Here is a 16,564-nt window from a genome sequence, read left to right on the forward strand (position 1 = left end):
TGTTTGCTGCATGCACCAACTGTCTGACCGCCCTGACATTGAACTGCTAGTTTTAGGAACAGATGAAACTTGTTGCTGACACACCACACACCACCCTGTATCCCTGGGCCCAGTATCCAAGGTGGTGTATGCTCGAGTCAGAGTACACACACACACACATACAGAGAGAGAGAGAGAGAGAGAGAGAGAGAGAGAGACACACACACACACACACACACACACACACACACATACACATACACATACAGAGAGAGAGAGAGAGAGGACACACACACACACACACACACACACACACACACAGAGAGGACACACACACACACACACACACACAGAGGACGGACGAGGCTGCAATGATATAGTATTGATAATGAGTAGTCGAGGGAGGTGGGAGGGGGCTGGCATGGCGTCCTCACGCTCAGCAAGGTCACCAGCAGGAGGGGAAAGAGAACAGTTAATGTTTGCGTTTGTGTGTTTGAGTATGCATCTAATCTTTCTCGTGTGAAGGGACGCAGGCAGACCCTCGTCGGCCTTGCGTGAGGCTCAGACGACAGGATAAGCCCATGGCTTGGCGTGCTGCAACACCTGTATCTGGCTCACGTGGACCCATTGAGGAGTAGTAACACGCTTCCCACTTCACATGACCGAGTCAGTTTGTTTAATGCATGGGAACACGCACGTGACTGTTCCTCTTAAGGCGAGGTCTGATGCGGAAATAGGACACGTCTTCACATTAGTTGCACTGAGAGAAGGATTCCCGCCGTGTGTAGGAGTGGTGTGTGTGCGTATGTGTGTAGGAGTGGTGAGGCAGGCGGTGGAGGTCGGTCGGCCCAGCGAGGCAGTAACGACAGCTCCCTGGCGGCGACCAGTTGTGGGATATCCTGTGCTGCCACGTGGCCCGCACCTCTCCTCCCGCACGTCCAGAGTACACTTTCCCCCAGTCCTCTGTGCCCCAGTGCAAGTGTTTGTGTCATTTCGAAAGGCGGAAATTGAAAGAGATGATAGTTTTGGTTGTCCTCAGCTGTGATAATTGTTTCGGAGAGAACCACCGGCTGTCGGAGTGAAGGTAAAAGAGTGCACTGTTGCAGTAGGTGCGCCGGGCCTTATCACCTGTGGAAGCAGAGCCACCTGCTGATAGTGCTGAAAAGATGGGCTGGTGATATCTGTGTGCACTGCCGCTAGTCGAGCTGCTAGCCGCGAGAGGTGTGGATCTGTTCAGTCGCCCAGCCCGCCGCCAGCCAGCCACCACCCCATTACCACTCCACGAGTCCTTCACAGAGGCTCACCACACTCCTGCTGAGCCAGTGTAAGTAACCAGTCTGAAGGACGCTCCACTTGGCTTTCCCTTCCGGAGTGGCCACATGAGTTATTTCTTTTGGGTTCAGTCTCAATATTGTTATCACCACACCTTCGTTCCCTGGTGATGTAAAGTGGCGGCAGCGTGGGCCAAGGTAGTCAGTCAGGCGACCCCGGGTGTTGGTAATGGGCCTGGGGCGGGGCCTGAGAGGCGAGGGGCCGAGGGAGGGGTGGACGTAGGCGTCGCTCAGAGTGGTGCCATCTAGTGACGATCACTGACATGCATCTCGCAAAAGTTCACTTCTAGTTTTGGCTGGCTTTTACTTGTCATTTATTTACCCACCAGTTTCATCTTTATTTCTTTGCATGTTATGGAATAGCTGGTAGCAACATAGTGTTTGCTGCGGGATGGGTGTGTGATACGCCGGTTTTTGTCCTCCTTGAGGGCTCACCGATTTTTTTTCGAATGCAACAGCAACAATAAAATCATTAAGCATCCTGTTTCAAGTAATAAAGTCTTGACTCCTTAAAATGTTAGATTACTGAGATTAATGGGTGGGATAACACGTTCTCTAGGACCACAGACTGCCTTGCCTGTGGGTGAAACAAGCCGTCCAGTGTTTACAACAGGGCCTTGACCATGCTTTTGTATTTTATGAGGGGGAGGGGGGTTTAGGCACCTTGCCACATCTTTAAAACGGCTCTGTCATCCTTAGCACACAATGTTTGCCCATCAGTTACAAAATGTTGATTCACAAATTACAAGTCGAGCAATTAAGGGCCTGGTGTAGCACAATTAGGGAGCGATGCCTCACAGTATTTGCAACATGGCTTGAGTAGGCCAAAGCTTTAGTTTGAGTTCATCTTCCTCGCCAAGTTTAATTAAGGCTCCTCCTTTCAGGACATGACGCATGATGGCCCGTTATAATGCACCTCGGAAAAAAAGTTTGGTAGTCTTATAAGGATGGCCATCAGTCTCCAAAGCCGTGCCGGGTCTTATAATGATGCAGCTGTGCCATGACGCAGCATCATTCAAGGCTGGACAAAATGTTTCTCGAGTCATGTTGATTGGAAGTAGCGGGAAATGGAGCGTAATTGGTGATAACACCTAAGGGATAACGAGCTGCTTGGCGGGACCAGAGGTGCTTGTATAATGTGGTAACTACACCAACAATCCCTTTTTTTAATAAATAGGCAACTGTCGCATCCGGTACGTCTCTCTCTGCGGTCCCTCCTATACCCACCCACGCCGCCTCGCCCCGCACCGGGCTGTGGGTTCCCGCTTCACTCACTGCCTGCCTACCATGGGGAAACGAGCCTAACATTCCTCAGGTTGACAACTATGAAGGAGGCTAACGGAAATTTAAAAAATCGTATTAATATTATTTATATACAAAAACAATAAAAAAGATTTTCATACATCAGTTTTAGAAGACAAAAGTCACGAGAGAGAGAGAGAGAGAGAGAGAGAGAGAGAGAGAGAGAGAGAGTGTTGCCTCTTATGTTCGCAGTGAAGCATGTGGCATGTGAGGCTCGAGGACCAGCTGTCATAATCCCTTTGCTCAGCCCTTCCCCACTCAGCCTAAAAGTGGCTTTATTGATGCCAATTGTGAAGCCCAGCTAGTGTGTGTGTGTGTGTGTTTTGGGGTATGGGTGAGAGTACTACATCATCAGCCAATACTATTCCGATATGTACGATATTAGTATAACATCCTACTCTGACAAAGGATTTAACATTCATCTTTCCTCCTGGTTCCCTTTTTGCCACTCATTTTGTTTGACCAGCGGTTATCAGTAGTAGGATGATGCGGCAGCGCTGGCGAGAGGGAAAAAAATTCTCCCTCCTTCCCTCCTACTCAACATTTTTTTCCATTGTAATTCTCATGTTTTGACATTTCCACACCACCCATGAGGTAAGAGTTGACCGGCGCGGTGTCTGTCATTCTACATGACAACGTCGCAGAAGCCACCTGCCATAACGTACAGGGATGTATCCAAACTCTTTGCTGTCTTCAGAAAACGAATTTTTCGTAGCATTTTATGGTCTTATCACACGGTTAACTATACACAGAGTATTTAAAACTTATTTAGAAATAGTTAATAATTCACTGAGAGAGAAAGGGTGGCGGAAATGATGTGGCATATCCGATAATCCCGCCAGCCACACCCAAAGAACTTGGTAAAATGGCAAGACTATATGAAGCTGTACGTGTGTGTGTGTGTGTGTGTGTGTGAGAGAGAGAGAGAGAGAGAGAGAGAGAGAGAAAACATGTGACGTCAGGCATCAGTGCATGGTAACAATGACGGGCTCCTATCGTTGTCAGGAAGCAAGTGGTAAGGTCAGCCGCCAAGTGGCGGCCCCAGCACCACTGAACACGCTACCAGCACCTTAACACCGAACCTTTGAGGCTGAGACAACTGTCTTGTGTGTGTTAATGAGTACATGTGTGTGTGTGTGTGTGTGTGTGTAATTCACCATGGTCTGACCACCTGATAGACTCGATCGCAAGCCGAACCCCCCCCCGAATGAGCATGGAGGTCACTAGTAGCGGATCTTTGAGTACGGCTGAGACCACATCCACACACACCCGAGAGGCGGGACACGACCCCCGACTGATAAACGGCACCCATTCACTGCTGGTGTTAGGTGGACCTTTGGCACGGATTATGAGACTACCCATCCGTCACCACTCCGCTCGGGAATGGAACCCGAGACTCTGGCTGAGTGGGCTACCATTGCACTACGAAGCTGTGTGTGTGTGTGTGTGTGTGTGTGTGTGTGTGTGTGTGTGTTAGGATAACACTATCCAGATCTCGATTGGTGGTATGTAATTGCACAGTAGAGGTGGGGACTGGGGAGGGTGCTCGGATGGCTAGCTGGGCTCGGGGCGTGAAGCGGCGTTTTTGTGGTGGCAGCCTCGTTACTTCAGTGCGTAGTAGTGGACAGTGGACCGCGTAGTATAATATGATTTACTTGAAGTTCACATACTCAAGCCCAAACCCAACTCGGATTTGAAACAGTCATCGCTCTTTGTTACATTCATTTGTGGAAGTAGTATGTGGAAACCTTACTGAGGTATTGCAACAACGAATTTTGGAACAGACCATTAGTCAATTAACGGGAGACGAACACCTGAGAATCTGTGCCAATATTCTCAGAGCGACACGCTTATTTTTAAGTTTGTGGAAATATTTTTTTAGAACGGTAACGGGAATCTGTATTCCCGGTAAAGTCTGCATGATTTCTGCACCAAGCTGAAAACCATGAACTTGAATATCTAACTAAGATCTCGAGGGAAAGATATCTTTCACGTCAAATTAGCAGAGGTACCCTTTTAAAGATATTTTCTACGTTGTGCACTCAACAGCTAGCGGGTTACCTTGCAAAGATGACAGACACCCTGTGCATACGCGCTCCTTAAGCAGCAGAGTAGTGTTGCACTGTGTACTTGGAGTTGGATTACGGGGACTTGAGTTGCTTCTGACCTTGGGTAGTTAAAGGGCAATTAATCCATCACACATGGCTAGCTGCACCGTGACTCATGAGGCGGATGAGCGCCGTAATTACTCTTCGATTTTTCGAGAGAGAGAGAGAGAGAGAGAGAGAGAGATGGGGGGAGGGGGCGACAGGTGAGGCAGAGCCAGATGTGCAGCTGCGTTTATATGGTTGTGCCAGCAGTCAGCCACCACTCCTGCTCCCAAGAAATATTCAAGCAACCTGAATTAGTAGTGTTGAGCTTTGCAGCGACGTAAACACCTGCTTGAGAGAGAGAGAGAGAGAGAGAGAGAGAGAGAGAGAGAGAGAGAGAGAGAGAGAGAGAGAGAGTTTGCAGTGAGTTTGCAGTGCATAGTCCGTAGCTTTTTCAGAACACTTTCCTGAGTCGTTCAGAATAATCGTGTGAGAGGGACATGATTGGGGGGGAGCGTGCGTGACGACGGGCGACAAGCCGTAAGTCGTTATTTCCAGCTTCAGGAAAGGAAAGGATTGTAATTCTATTCAATAATTATCCTGTTATTTTTTTCACATATTATTATTATTAGTGTTATTGTTGTTTTTGTTGTTATATATCATAATCATCATTGTTATTAGTTAGTTACTAATAGTAATTAAAAGCTAGTATTATTTTTCACTTATTGTAAAATATGAAGGCTTCGTACTGAGCTTTTGCATTAGAAACATTTTAAAAAGAAAGGAGGGTGTTGAAGATGCCTCAGGTGAAAGGAGAGGGAAGCAGAAGGGAAGGTGGGTGCGTTTTAGACGTGAGTGGAGTTAAAAATATGAATCGTAAGGACGTGAGACATTTATTTTATTTATATATCTTTTTTTTTTTGTGATGTTAGTCATGTATGTCGTTGATGCTCTCGGTGGCGGGTGTGAAGGAGTGCTAGGAAGACGTTAGTGGTGCTGGCCTGCAGCATGTAATGGCTGCAGGATGTGTGGGGAGGGAGGGTGTCCGCTGGTGCATCCTGTTGTCACGAAAAAAAGGCTTTGTAGCAGATAGGTTTACCTAACTGTATTTCTGATAATAAAAATACTGCTAGTAAAATTTAATAACGATAGTAAAAATAATATTAATTGGTTTATTTTTAACACTACAGTAGTGATAAAGTTCACAAGTGGGAGAATTGATTGTTAATTTTTTATCCCCAAAACCTTGACTTGATAACTACAAACAAGTTGCAAGTAACTACCAGTGTTATTTTTATTTATTTGATTTATTTATTGATTAATTAAAATATTTTTTTACGTTCGGCCTGTTGCACCGGTAGACTCATGATGGAGCCTGCTGGTCGGCCCCAACCCGTTCGTGGGGCAGGCAGGTATTTGTTTATATTGACCATTGACTCCATCCTGTTTTGCTCATGCTGTCAGTATTAGCTAATGAATACAACTTCCTTCGCCAACTTTTAGGATGGTCGCAGCGTGAGAAAAAAAAAAAAAAAAAAAAAAAAAACGCAAGAAGCAGTGTGTAGTTGTTTGTGTTCCCCACACATCAAAAGATAAACAGAGAGAGAGAGAGAGAGAGAGAGAGAGAGAGAGAGAGAGAGAGAGAGAGAGAGAGAGAGAGAGGCAAATAACAGGTTATGCTTTTAACTCAACACTGATCATTCAATATTTCTGCAGACTCGGGGTCATCCCTTCAGGCCAGTGAGTCTTTAAGAACGGATTCGAATGAAACGAATTAAATACAGGGTCGCATTATTAATAAACCCCACTTATGTCCAAAGTCCATCTCGTTGCTCTGGGTGCCTGGTCACTGCAACATGCACGGCAATGAGCAGGCAGACGCTTTAGCTAAATTGGCCCTCGAAATCGAGGTAACATGGACAGTCCCTCGTGATCCTCAGGCGTGTCACTCTTGGGAGAATATCAACACAACTGAGGCAGTCAGTGGACCGACCTGGCTTGAAATACAATAAAAACAACTCTGGGCGAGTCGAGCATGGCCAACCACTCCACTCGTGAAGAAAATAATCCTGAGCTGAGTGCGTATGAACTGCACCCGGCTCGCTCACTTGACCCCATACATCAGTAGAACGTTTCCACCCATTTGTCAGACATGTGATAGCATTCTGTCCATAAGTCACCTCCCTTTGCACCGCAGTCGATTTAACCGTGAACGCAGTGCACTGGTAAACTACTGGGGGAAAAAAGAAAAAAAAAGAAAAAAAAAAGCCTTCACCTTGGACGTAATTCTATATAAAAATATGGCCAATAGCCCAGTCAGGCTGATAGCCCCCGAAAAATGGAACGGGAGAGAAAGAACAATGAGGCAGGAAGAAAAGGAGAGAGAGAGAGAGAGAGAGAGAGAGAGACCCTACACCCACAGCCTAGCATTTTACACCAATGCTTTGATGAAAGAAAATATAGGTAAACTTGATCCAGGTTGACGTACCTGGTTGAGTAGTCACCACAACCTTAGCCTCCCCACTTACATGACTCTAATTATGTGTAGTTCTTCTTTTCATATTGTTCGTTTTTACCAGATTCATGGACTTTACCATACAGACACTGAACAGCATACGAACTATACAATACTTTGGGAACTAAACTGCACATTTACCTTATTGGCAGTGGTCATGTTTAACGTTCCCACTGCCCCCTGTCTTCAGTTAGGTTAAGGTGGCGGGCCATTTACCGCCTTGGCAGGAACGTCAGAGTGAGTCTGCACCACTCACCACAACCTCCACCCCACTTACATCACAATAATAATGAAAGTGTTTCTTTTTATATTACTTCACTCCAAAAAATTCCTGGCCTTTACTATTCAAACCACTAAGCAACTTAACAACGATGCAGTACCTTGGCAAGGGCGTCAGGACGAGTAGTCACCACAAAGTCCCGCCACTTGTAGGACAAAGTTTTACACTATTGTTTTATTTTACGTACCTATGTAAAGTTGTGTATTTACTGCATACCAAATCCACGCCTACTTGTGCACCCCCATGATACACACTGGTCAGGCTTACCAAGGAAGTACCGGTGAGGGTGACGAGCACACCCATACTGGGCTGAAACAAGTATTGGTGCCAGGATACACACACACACACACACACACACACACACACACACACTCAAAAAAAAAGTGTCTCTTGGTATTTACCTCCATACCATCACCCGTTTCCACCTGGCCTATGACATCGTGTTGCCCGGTTCACGTGGAATTGTCGAAATGCTACTCAGGCTACTCGGCTTAGCACTGTAATGGGATGTTCAGGGTCAGCGAGATAAAAGAGAGCATGGAATTTCTACACAACTTTCCTGAGTCACATTGGAAGGGACCATTTTCCAGTTGAGTGATGGTACATCCTGGACGCCGCGGTGTGCCGGCGGGCTGGGTCTGCCAACGATATTTTGACTACATTGCACGAAAATGTTCTATGTAAAGTAATAGGTGTGATGTGTTCCCCAAAAGTGCAGGGTTGAGAAATGGTAGGGATAGGTCAGCAATATGACCTTGGCCGCTAGACGCCATGTACTCATCCTGCTTTGTGTGTGTGTGTGTGTGTGTGTGTGTGTGTGTGTGTGTGTGTGTGTGTAGACAAGAGGATAGTAAATAAGATGCAATTTAATCTTAAAAGGAAAATGAAGACGTTGATGTAAAGGTTTCTTCCGTTTCAGTTATGTATTTTCTCTTAAGATGTACAAGTTTTCCCTGCCTGTGTTCGCCGTGTAGTCGGTGTGTTGTATCGGCATAAACGCGGAATATGGGTATCACGTTGTTATTCTTGTGAACATTATTTTTTTGTCATTATTAGTAACGTGTAGACTTTATGACAAGTGATGAAAGGTGGTGAAGGAAACACGGGCTAGGGAACGAGTGTTTACTCCTGACTAGTTTCGCCTTAGTGGGCTTCTTCAGAGGAATATCCCTCTTAAGAAGCCCACTAAGGCGAAACTAGTCAGGAGTAAACATTCATTCCCTAGACCGTGTTTCCTTCACCACCTTTCATCATTATTAGTAACATTTTTTGTGATTAAGGTTTTCTGCCACAACAGTTTTTCTATGCCATTATTATGATTTTTTTCCTTTGTGTTGCAGGTACGTATATGAGGTGTTCGTGTGGTGCATCTACCGCCAAGGTAATGTTCAGCCTGTAGTCAGATGCACGACTTTTGTTGAGCCGTCAGAATTCATAAATCTAACCCCCATTTACCACGCCCCCCGCTTGTGCTCTGCTCTCCCATAGCTTCCTTCTTTCCACCTACCCACCTTAGCAGCTCCTACGACACAAACTCGTTAATTTAATGTTATAATTTCGAGGGAAGAGGGAGAGAGGAGAAACATAACATTTGTCCAGTTATGACCATGCATGGTTCCCTTCACACTCTATTCGCAAACCTGGTGGTCTGCAGGTTAATTGAGTGACGGGGAAGCAATAGTGTGTGGCACTGATTGGCAGGCTGTTGAAGTTTGCGTTTCGTAAACATGTGACAGCTCAAACATAATTAGTACAAATCTCATTAGTGTAACCGCATCCCTTCCCGCGGTGGTGGTGCACCCTACAACCCCATGCCCTGGCCGCGTGATACTGAGGGATGAATATGGTCTTATCTGGGGAACTTTGCAGCGCTCTAATACTGGCTGCGTTATACATTGCTTCAAGTTCTGGGCGCTGCCAGTGTGTGTGTGTGTGTGTGTGTGTGTGTGTGTGTGTGTGTTTTGGGAAGGGGTGACGCAAATTCTGCTGCCTTCCTCGTTTGGAGCCAAGTTATCCATCACACAGCCACCCAGCCACACACGCATGCTACATATGTCCTACCCCGCTTGCACGGTCCGTCTTGCCACCCGTACACTCCCTCCCTCCCTCGTTCCATCTTTGTGCTGCCTACCTCTCTCCGGGGCGTGTCTGATTAACTCTTATAGGTGCAGTGATACTTGAGGCAGAGGTGTTTGTTGTGCCACACTTACACAACTCCTTTCATCCCCAACATTACCTCAACGCTGATAGAGGGTCTTCTCCCGAACACACACACACACACACTAGAGAGAGAGAGAGAGAGAGAGAGAGAGAGAGAGAGAGAGAGAGAGAGAGAGATCTGTCGAAGGACTTTGTAATGAGTCTAAAATTAGGGTTTATTCTTTCATCTGCCTTGTATCAGCTTTTCTTCTTTCTCCTCCTCGTCATTAGTGAAAGCATATAATATATATTTTCCTAAAACTCTCTCTCTCTCTCTCTCTCTCTCTCTCTCTCTCTCTCGTGTCCTACCTTGTAAAGATCCTTAAGAGAGGGAGTGACCACAGGAAATATGTTGCTTGTCTGTGCCATATTTTTTCCCTCGTCTGTCGCTGGCACGCGGCTGTGCAGTGTTGACATTTTCTTTGTTGACAACCTCATTGCTCCACGTGCACTCCCCCATCCTGTCTTCCTCCTCCTCCTCTTCCTGCTCCTCTTCCTGTTCAACAATCTTCCTACATAATCATAGAAAACGTGGACATATTTTTTTTTCGCTTGGAATATAGAAAATTTATTTGTTTCATGAATTGAGAAAAAAATAATTGAATAAACGTGAAGACGGGACCTTTTTTTTTTATTTCGAGTAGATGTTGGAGAAGATTTTGACGGTTCTGGTTGAAAGTCGTAGGAAAGTTGAAAATGCCCAGTCTGGTTTTCCTGACTCCAGCTTTCATACAGACAAGGTTTCTGTTTCTCGTTCTTGTGCCATTAACCATTCTTTTGGCAATCTGCACACTAGCCGAACACCCGCGTCACACCCAGAGAAATGTAGGGTGCGTTGGAAGCCGGTATTACACACTGCCATTAACCATGCTTTGAATGATCTGCACACTAGAACACTCTTGTTACGCCTTCAAAAATGTAGGGTGCGTTGGAGGCCAGTATTGCACCTTCCTCCTGCCAGGTCTTGAGCGGCTAGGACTGGGACGACTTGTTTGTTTACCTGTGAGGAAGTGACGTCAGCTGTGTTTACCTTGAAGCTGTTGGGAACGATAAGCAGCTTCCCGACGCGTCATCACGGCGGTGCGGCTGGAGCTGAAGAGAGGCTTGGATGGACACACACCACACCACACCACACCGCACCCACACACCACACCACACCCACACACCACACCACACCACACCACACCACACACACACACACACACACACACACACACAGTCGGTTAGAGCGCTGCGCTGCAAGGCTTCACGGCCAAACAGGCGGCGGTTCGAGCCCCGCTCAGGCCGGATTCTTTCCGTTGACTAGGAGTGGCTACTATCCCCCCTTGAGCAAGGGGGATGGGGTGTGTGGTGTGTGAGGTCCTGGCAGTACCCAGAGATCGACAATAATAAGCACTTGCTCATGTCATGAGGGTACCTGCTGGCGAAAGCGAGTCCAACTCGTGATCAGGCCGTGGTGAATTACACACAGCCTTAACAATCTCCTAACTAAATAATTTGAGTAGGTTAAACTGTGAACACAGGAGTGCCACGCTTCCTCCTCTCCCCTCTGCTCTGCTATGGAGAAGTGAGGGAGGAAAATATGGGATGGACACTTGCTATTAATTAGCGCATTTAGCTTGATGAAGCCGGGGGCCATTCAACAAAAGGGCGAGTAATGAGTGTGTGAGACAGACTTCCCGCCAAGCAACAGGGAGAGTTGGGGAGACCGTCAGCCCCCAGGAGGCTAAGGCAGTATACATGTATACTTCACTTACTCTAGGGCAAGGGTGTGTAGGCTGCCGGTAACGTAAGGATAGCTGGGGCGGCTGATACGCGGGTGGATGTACTCGAGTATGGGTCGGAGCAGTACGGTGATGCTGCTGTGGCGTGGGGTGTGCACGGGGTGGGAGGGCGGCATTGACCACCTAAATATAGCTTGGACTTGCCTCACCCCGTGCAGCTTATTAGTCATGGTGTGTGTGTGTGTGTGTGTGTGTGTGTGTGTGTGTGTGTGTGTGTGTGTGTGTGTGTGTGTGTGTGAAAATATTGTGCTCATCTGCTTCCTTGTCCAAAGTCAGCGATAATTAAACTTACGGCTTAAGGAGGTATCACACTGGGCTATTTTTCCTTTAACCTCCGATTAATCGGCGGTACCGCCCACCTCCAGCACTTTTTCCGCCGACTGTTGGGGCAAATTTGCAGCCCGTAGCTGTCGGGAAGGAACCGATTTGCTGGAGGAAAATTCGAAGTCAACTGACTTTATGTAAATTTTTGAAGAAACAAAATAGTTTGTCATAGTGATTTTATTATTGCATAACTTGCAATAGAATAAGGATTATGAAGAAAAAAAGAAACCAAAACAAAACTTTATAATAGAACAACATAAGTTGACAGTTGACCTCTTAACATAACAGCCCCAAACAGTTCTGTCCTTGCTAACCACTGCTGCCTCCACACACGCCTCTTCTTCTCGGCTCTAAGCTCATTGCAGTGAAGAAGTACAGGCGCTGCGGCGACAGTTCTTCTCGAATAGAAGCCCGCCGTCCTGAAGAGGTCGGCCATTGTTGCTGGAGCTGGAGATAAACGTAAACAAACGTGTGTGCTGCAGGTGTCGGCGGTACTGGCTGAAATCGAAGGTTAGAGGTAGGATGTCGGAGGAAAACTAGCCCAGTGTGATGCCCCTTTACTCGACGACAGACGTAGATGTTGCGTAGGAAACCTTCCGCTGCTTCCAGTTTGATTTCTTGACCTTATCACGTCCTCCTTCCACGCCATTGTCTTGTGCTTTTCAGGAGTGAGAGTTAATTAAAAGTAACAGGGGATGGTTTCTGGAATGGGCATCTACAATCTTTGATTACGTTTCACGCGCTGTCGCATATATTTTTCTGCAGCTGCTTCTGCTTAAACGTCTAGGAGGCGCACAGTTTACTATGTGAAGGCTTTCAAACTAATCGAGTCTTATTTCCATCGGATCACAACTCGCACATACATTTTTGTGCCTGTCCCTCCCGACCGTCAGTGCTGGTGACTTACATAAGCTTGACAGATTACAGGGATTGTAAGAAGAAACACACACACACACACACACACACACACACTCGCGCGCACACGCACACACGAGAGAGAGAGAGAGAGAGAGAGAGAGAGAGAGAGAGAGAGAGAGAGAGAGAGAGAGAGAGAGGTTGGGGGGAGACTTATCAGAAGTCGGTGACCAGTCGACGCTCCGGAAGTCAAGCACAGTTGGAACTTCCGTAGAGGTGGACTGCTTCACTTACCTACATTTTTCCATGAACGCAAAGTGTTACCCAAGGGATGCATAAGATGGAGAGGGTGTGGCTGTAAGTCAGGTTGAGGGGTGGTGGATGAGCTGTCTGGCGAGTATATAGTATTGGAGGTGATGGTTATGGCTGCTTTGAGGGGGGTGGGGCAAGTTGTGATGGCTCGCCGCCAGGGGTCGGGTAGGGAGCTTAGTATAGCATTTTTGAGGTGGTGGTATCGGGCAGGGCAAGGTAAGGGCGGGGCGGGGCTACAAGAGGCGGGGTACGGCGGCTGTGCATCAGTGCCTTAGCAGACCTTCCATCGGTCTTGACGCCCCGTCCCAGGCGCCAGCACGCACGCACTCAGTGCCTCTGTTGTCTTGACTGCCGCACAGTGGCACTGGGTCACAGGTGTGACGCCTTGCACGGGCCACACGCCACCCGCAGGCACTTCATAGTGTGTGGCGAGCCCTAATGACCCCTGGCGTGCAGTGTTTGCAAGGGTATTCGCGGGGAGCAAGTGATGACAGCTCTGCCACTGGGCTATTGGTCCAGACTTCGACAGCGTGCCCAGTTGATTATTAATATCGTTTTCTAGCAGTGAATACGTTGGTGAGAGAAGGCAACCACCTGTCTCATTCATATGTGAAGCAAGCCACTTCGTGCGTGCCTCCTTCGAGAATCCTGAGGGGCGTGGTGGCCAGGCAAGTAGTAAGAACTGGCGGGTCGTGTATAGAGTGGGCGTGTGTGGCGTGTGAGGTGTATGCGTGACTCGTGTACTACCAGGAGCGGCTTGTTGGTGGAGGCTGGGGGAGAGTACTATCCCGGCTGGTGTGTCACCAAGTGCATCACTGCCATGTACGGCAGTTACACATCTGCTGGTCCCACCTCCACGCAGGTGTATGGAACACAGCTCACAGACAGTCCCGGGCCGTCTGCCGTGGCCCACCCGCCTGTTGAGTCCCTCATGTTCTCAGTGCCACCGCCCCAAGTCTGCTCCACCAGGCACGATCCCTGCACAGCCTGTATCTCATGCACGTCATGCGGGCGAGGCACTCACCACTACCACCACTCTCCCACGTCGGGCCTTGCTTCCGCCTCGCCCACCTCCGTCCCCTCAAACCAATCGGAGGAGGACCGCACGCTGGCTCTTCAATTGCGAGCAGCCGCAATCTTCAACAAAACTGACGTGGCCATGCCCGGAGGGAACCTTGGCGGGGCTCCTGCCTCCCTCGGTCCGCCTCCTCCATCCACTTCCACATTTCCTTACCCCCCGCCGTCTCACTTAACACCCTTTACCCACCCCGCCCAGTCATGTGACACTAGTCCTACTCAGTATTGCACGTGCAGTGCCTCTCCCTCCAGTAACTGTTCCAGCTCCTCGTCGCCCCTCCCGTCGTGTCCATACCATTGTTTTGCTCTCACGTCAACCACCACCACTACTACATCAGTGGCAGTAGCAACAGCTTTCTACCCCAACACAGTCATGACCACCCACGCCAACACTGACCTTGCCTCCAAAACAGCCTCCACCACTACTACCAGCATCACCGCTTACCTTGACTCTCCGTCTCCTTCAGGTCAGTCTTGCTCAGGACCATCACTGCTCTTGTCCCGTCCTCCCCTCCCCGCCCTCCAGTCCAACTCACCTCTGATGCTTCTCCACATTACTACAGGTCTCGGCTGAGCTGACTCAATACTGTTATCCTCAGTTCTCATCGGATGGCCGTGACGTCCCCTTTTCTTAGCCCACCTCTTCCTGCACTGACTGCCCATAAGAACATTGTATTTCACAAACTGGCATTCCTCATGCATCCTGGTCCACGTTACTCTTACTCTCATTGGGAGCAAGTATTGTCCTTCCACCCTTCCTTTCTCCCCACCCTCACCACCCGGCCCCCTTTTTCTCAAATTTTCCTCGTATTTTTTTTGTAAAGATTCATGTAACGCACGACCCCTTTTCAGGTACCAAATTTCCTCCTCAAACATTCTGATAACAAAGGCTTATACGTAGCCCAGTGTAGATCTTTGCGTCAGTAGTGTTGTGGCCTTAGTAAAGACAACGCGTGGTGGAAGTAGATGTTCCAAGCGCCTCCATGGTGAGCCGAGGGGCTTGCAAGTAACTTAGATAAGCCTTTGCTAGCATCGCTAACAAAAGGTAGGAAAACACTAGCCCATCCGTTATTTTTTTTTTTTTTCTGTGGGCCCAGCCACCCCGCGAAGAGTTGCAATTTAGAAAAGGCTAATTCACATCTTCAGATCCTCCTCCTTTCCTTCGTTCTGAGAGGGTTCGGTGGTGTGAAGCAGAAGTGGTAATGACAATTATTATCTTGGAATATCTTATAAAGTTCTAAGTTACTTCAGCAACGATACATCTGAATGACTTATTTTTTTATACAGTTGTGCCTTTTATATATACGTCATCGAGGGTATAGAATAGATATTTGCATTTACCCGCGCGAGTGCATGTGTGTGTGTGTGTGTGTGTGTGTGTGTGTGTGTGTGTGTCAGCACACGTTTGTACTAATGGTTAGTAATGTTTAGCAAATATTTTGTTAGTGGTTCGTTTCTGGATCCCCAGAAGCCTGTTTGCGAGTGTGGAAGGCGATGGTTCCCTCGGGAGATCGGACAGCGAAGGCAAGGCAAGGCAAGGCAAGGCAAGGCAGCCACACACGGTTTTCAGGACAATGCCACGTCGAAGAAATAGACCACAGTAACTGTGGACAATTTCTTAACTTTAGGACGATAATGCCGTAGGAGGGTCGGGGCAGGCAGCACGGGGTTTTATTATGGGGAAAGGTTTCTCCGTGGGTGGCGAACACCAGAAAGGGAAGGTGAATGGTGCTGGGGCTTGACGCACCACCGCCACCACACCTGTCCGTGAAGTGAAGGATAACTCATGCAAGAAAGAAAAAGCGTTTTGGTACGTTTTCTATATTAGGCAATAGCTACAGAAAATGGTAGTATGGTGAGGGTGTCGGGGTGACCATTCCAAGCCAGTGTAGGAAAGAACTTCGCCCGACAACTAATCCTTATCCCTTATGAATGTCAGTTTTTTTTCACAATGTAAAGTGTATAGAATTTCGACCTGTTCGTTATACCGATTAGGTGATAGTAGGGCGAGGACACTAAGATATCTTGAAGTTAGAGAAGAGAGCATGAAGACAAGTTGTGCGGGGAAGTTAGAGTGCATGAATCAATATGGGGCTTCCGCAGGATTCAGGGTCCATGCACGACCGTCAGTCAACACCAGACAGAAGGCAGTCGCTTGGCAGGGAAGGGGATGGGAAGTCACATGTCTGACGACGGCATGGGAACCAGTTGGCAATAAGGCTCTTGGGAAAAAAATAAATGTGTATGTATGTATGTATATATATATATATATATATTTATATATATATATATTTATATATATATATATATATATGTATATATATAATGAGTTATTTTAGGACGAATTCCCCCCCCTCTCTCTCTCTCTCTCTCTCTCTCTCTCTCTCTCTCTCTCTCTCTCTCTCTCTCTCTCTGTCTCTCTCTCTCTCTCTCTCTCTCTCTCTCTCTCTCTCTCTCTCTCACACACACACACACACACACACACACACACACACACACACAAGGCGATTTATATA

At 47.6% G+C, this 16,564-nt stretch overlaps 1 protein-coding gene across 10 annotated transcripts in view; it reads left to right on the top strand.

Moving 5' to 3' along the window:
• Nucleotides 1-16,564, top strand: part of LOC127005929 (heterogeneous nuclear ribonucleoprotein K-like) — a 163,981-nt gene that overhangs the window by 96,673 nt on the left and 50,744 nt on the right. The window contains exon 4 of one of the 10 annotated variants that reach the window (XM_050875353.1): nt 8,838-8,878. The exons of 6 other annotated variants lie outside the window; for them this stretch is intronic. Coding sequence is in view for 2 of the 4 variants with exons in the window: in XM_050875343.1 (XP_050731300.1) it covers nt 13,699-14,515 (817 nt within the window). In the remaining 2 variants the exon portion in view is untranslated. Of the gene's footprint in view, nt 1-815; nt 1,304-8,837; nt 8,879-13,220; nt 14,516-16,564 lie in introns of those variants that run through there. 3 more of the 10 variants (XM_050875349.1, XM_050875343.1, XM_050875344.1) reach the window with 3 other exon arrangements.

The sequence above is a fragment of the Eriocheir sinensis genome, chromosome 31 (assembly GCF_024679095.1).
Source record: "Eriocheir sinensis breed Jianghai 21 chromosome 31, ASM2467909v1, whole genome shotgun sequence".
In the NCBI taxonomy this organism is placed as follows: domain Eukaryota; kingdom Metazoa; phylum Arthropoda; class Malacostraca; order Decapoda; family Varunidae; genus Eriocheir; species Eriocheir sinensis.